Raw genomic sequence first — 4,535 nt, 5'->3', positions numbered from 1 at the left:
TCTGTTCTAGTCGTTTTTATAACGCAATTTTCATTGTAGTATTTTCTTACCGAGTTGTCCGTGGATTAAGCCAAAAATATAATACTGGTATTTAAAAAAAAGTTCATATCAAAAAAAGTATTTCAACATTTTCCTGACCTGACTAAAAAATTAACACTTCAAAAAATATGTAGAATACAAGATTGTGCATGTATTCATATTTTTAACAATAAATGGTTTAATAACTACATGTAATAAACTTTTCTCTTTAATGAATTTAGTGAATATTGTCTTTTCTATAAATTTGTACTCTAGATTAATAGAATGACAAACTGAATATAATATATTTATTTTTATGAATGGGATGAACATTTAAAACTACTGTAGTGTTTTGTTGCTTCGAATCTAAACTTCATTGTTATTCTGCAAATCACGAAAGTTTTGTTTTTTTTTAAAAATGGAGGTTCTGGCTTTCAGCAGAGAAAACAATTTTTGTATACTTTTCAAGCGCGTTGGAAAAAAAATCCCTTCATTGTCTTAGTGCACATGTCCCACACTACCCTCCTCTAAACATTCTGTGTTTTAGACTTATACTGGTGAGTCAATTTAAAAATGATTCATTCACTCTGAGAATTTCGATGATTGAGTAACCGAGTCTTTAATCTATTAATTAGACGATGTTTCCGTGATCCCGTCCCTGCCAGTAGCTCAACAAAGATAACGCGAATTACGTAACCTTTACCTCGAGATTTTCGCAGGGGGAAACTGTACACATGTACAAAAGATAAAACAACAGATATCAAATGGGTCACTATGTGACGTAAATTTCTAAATTTGACCTATGCTCTTCTTTCTGATCACTTTTTAATAGTTTTGATCATTATTTTTCCGTATTGTTATTGATTTTACGGAGCATTTATTTTTAGTTTTGTGATACAGCAGATTTTTAAATTGCGTTTTCAATTCTTTTCAGATTTATTTTCTTAAAAAGGTAAGTAAAATACTCAACAAAGCGTATTTTTTATACAAGCATATCTGAATTTTAGCACCGAGTGTCTATTTCAAAGAACATGTATTTCACTTTTGGTACGACCGAATTTTTAGTGGGTAAAAGATATAACATGTTCAATAATTATAAGATTTATTTTCTCATATAGATAAAAAATCAACAAAGCACAATTTTTAAATATAAGCACATCTGAGAATTTTAGCACCATCATATACAGCATTTATAATACCTGAAAGTCTCTTGTGTTCCATCTATTTGGCACAAACTTTTTATTGTCAATAAATCAAACCGTCCCGATACTGTATCATAGGTCAACTCTGTAGATACATCGGGGCCACACTGGTAGGCTTCATGGCATAGTAGTTCATGTTATAATTCTGTCCTAAGTTTCCCATGTTGTCCTGAGGGAGGGGCTGATGATGAGGGGCCATGGGTTGCTGCATGGGAGGGGGGCGAAAGCCTAAAATGTCGTTAACGGAATGTGACGAGGTCGCCCAAGCTCTCATCATGCACGGGGTCACACAGTTCGAGGCCGGCTGGGGTGGCTTGTTGGGGTTGAGTTGAGCAAGTGGTTGAGAGACAGGCATTTGTGAAGAGTGCACAGGCGGCATGGAGGGGGTCGAGCAAGAATACGGGTAGAACTGATGGTTGTAAATCGGCGCAGGCGCAGTGGGTTGTGTCATTATGGTTGGGTTTTTATTGTCGTACCCTTGACTGATGGGTGTTGGGGTAGGGTTGTTGCCGATTTTGTTCCGAAGAATTCGACTTATGGAGCTCACAGAGGGAACGTTGTATTTATCACACACCCCATCAGCCAGAAGTTTGTCCCTTATCTCCCATGCAAATATCCCTGGATCCCGCTCTTTGTACATTTTGATATGCTTGACTACATTCGGCGTTGTCACGCGTGGTTTACTTCCACCGATAGCCCCCGGTAAAATGGAACCTGTTTCGTTGTATCTGGCTAGTATTTTACTCACACACCCGTGGGACACCCGGAGTTGGCGGGAAATATCACATGGCCGTACCCCAAGCTGAGCCAGCTCGACAATTCGGAGGCGGATTGCGTTTGGGAGTGGGCGACCATTGACGAAAACGCCTCCGAGTTGGTTCACCTCACCAAACGTCGACTGTTCTGGAAGAAAAGAAATAATATGATATTCAGCATCATAGATCCGTATCAAATAACTGTGTGAATTTCCATGTAACATCTCTATAATTATGGGTTACTAGTAAACCATTTTTGATTTTTTTCATATGTGTAATCTTGTTTAGTTTTTGTCTTTTTTATTATTTTTTAGTTGATTTTTTGGTGTATATTTTTTTTTTTTGGTGGAGTAGGGGGGGGGGGGGGCGCTAATGGTTACATCACATCATATGCGCTTATAAATATTCCTAAAATGAACAGGTTTACAAAACTTTCTCGTATAAATGTATACTTGAATTAACTGTATTCTTGTCAGTCTATTTAAATATAAAAAAAGAAAAAAATATCCCTAGTATTATTGCTTTAAACGTTGAAAAAAAATTGATTATGAGCAAACAAAAAACGTCCAAGTATTTCTTGATTTAAAATGTTAAGATGATTGAAACAATATTCTCTACATGAATTTGCTTCTCACAATAAATCACTGAAACTCGTAATAAATAAATAAATATTTAGGGTTTCTCGCGTGTCTCGAATGTTTACATTGTAAATTTCACGTCTTCGCTGTTAACAAGACCCCAATGATATTACAACTCTTTGATAGGACGGACCCGGTATCGTCCATCATGCATTGTGGACGTGAGGAGGTATTAATTTCCTTTCACTTTTAATTAGTTCTGTCCACTATCAGGAGAAACCCACTCTCCGAGGGGCCGCCCTGGTCACTTTCTCATACCTCGCTCTGAACCGCGTAAATTGCGGTACTGATAACAGAAATCGCTGGTCATTTTTGATCCTACACTTGTCGGTATCAGTTTTTCGGAAGTTCGTATTCCTCCAGGGGAAAGGGGTATTAGTATCATGTGAATTGAGAGGTGTTTGTTAATTGCATGGAAGTTTGTATTATTTGAAATGAGCGAAAATACACCTTTTTGTTTCGTATTAGATATAAAACAGACAATAGCGACCACTGTTAAAAGCTTTCATGTTAACCTTTTAAATCTTCAAAATTTTAAATCTATATGTATATTACTTTTTATAAATAATACTGTATATGGAAATTGACATTTTTTGGAACTTCAAAATGCATGTTATTTATAACTACTAGAACTTCTTTGCTATACAGCTCAGAAAAAAATCAAAACGTGCACAATTCAGCAGAAAACAGGACTTACCCATTAAGAGATCAATCTTGGCGGCCGTATTGCAAATCCCCTCAAAAATAAAATGTTGATTAAGTTTTAATGTTGCGCCGTAGGATTTCTTCCGAGTGGGTCGTTTTAAATGTCAAAGATAAAATTGAAGAATTCTGGTGATTTTATATCGCTGAAAATTCATGGGGATTCCGCATAGTTTTCTACAAAGATCGTTCGGGTAATTGTGTCACTTGAAGATGTGAGATGCGACTTTTTGGTCCGTTGGAAATTCGCTATGGGCCGGCGCAAAGAGAAATCTGTGTTACACATTAGATACTGCGAAAATCTGATTGGGTAAAGGTATTGTCACGTGGTCTTCTGGGATCCTCCCACGGATCACCGAAAATCAGTTCCATGCTAATGGAAATTCATTTTTCTTATCAAATTTAGATAAAAAAAATTCCTTTTAAAAATGATTTCTCTTTTCTGAAAGCTGAATAAACTTTGACATCATTTATAGATTTTTTTTTAAAACAAAAGTATAAGATCTTATTTGTACGTAGAATTTATACACTAATTTACAATCAAAAACAGAGATTGTTCCTATTATAATCAAATATTTTTTAACATCAAGATTAATGAAAATTGTATAATTTAAATTCGTTCTTTAAAGTTAATAGATTTTAGCAAATTTGTCTTGTTAGCAACTGTAAATAAATTTCATCATACATTTTCTTATAATTGGGGAAACAGGTGTTATTCAATAATTCATACAACGATAATAAATTTCAGAAAAATGCCAAAATCGTTATAAATCTTGCGAAGCAAAATAAAACTGTCGTTTTTGTACCCAGTGCTCTGCGAAGGTATTTCGACTTCGTCAAAACATCGATTTTCTTGGAAGGATATTATCCACAAATTTACGCAAAGGGTCATGCCACAATGCACCTCGATGCATGTAATTTCGCTCTAGCATTAGCAGGAGCACAATTGTATGCAAGCAAACTTAACACTTAAATACCCTAGAAAAACTCCACATGAGTAAAATAAACTACCGGTGTCCAACAGTTTTCTCATCCTAAAAAACTCGGTGGGCCAATATTTCTCTAAAGATAATAGTATCTCATAACAGATGACACCCTCGGCTAAAAAACACACACAACGAACCGAATTGGTTTCGTAAAATGCACGTGCATATTACGAGAGTAAACAAAGCAGAAAGTAAACATGTTTTTTGCATCTTGAATTCAAAGACTAGCGGAAA

General features: G+C 35.4%; 1 protein-coding gene across 1 annotated transcript; it reads right to left on the bottom strand.

The window, feature by feature from the left end:
* Positions 1-1,107: 1,107 nt before the first annotated feature.
* On the bottom strand, positions 1,108-3,589 carry LOC105326613 (paired box protein Pax-1). Its single transcript, XM_011426745.4, has 2 exons — positions 3,311-3,589; positions 1,108-2,123 (listed from the first exon to the last, which is right to left on the bottom strand). Exons 1-2 carry the CDS (start codon positions 3,312-3,314, stop codon positions 1,300-1,302), a joined length of 828 nt encoding a protein of 275 aa, XP_011425047.3. The 5' UTR covers positions 3,315-3,589; the 3' UTR covers positions 1,108-1,299.
* Positions 3,590-4,535: the final 946 nt, after the last annotated feature.

This window comes from Magallana gigas, chromosome 6 (assembly GCF_963853765.1).
Source record: "Magallana gigas chromosome 6, xbMagGiga1.1, whole genome shotgun sequence".
Taxonomy (NCBI): Eukaryota; Metazoa; Mollusca; class Bivalvia; order Ostreida; family Ostreidae; genus Magallana; species Magallana gigas.
This window is presented reverse-complemented; position numbering and strand designations above follow the sequence as displayed.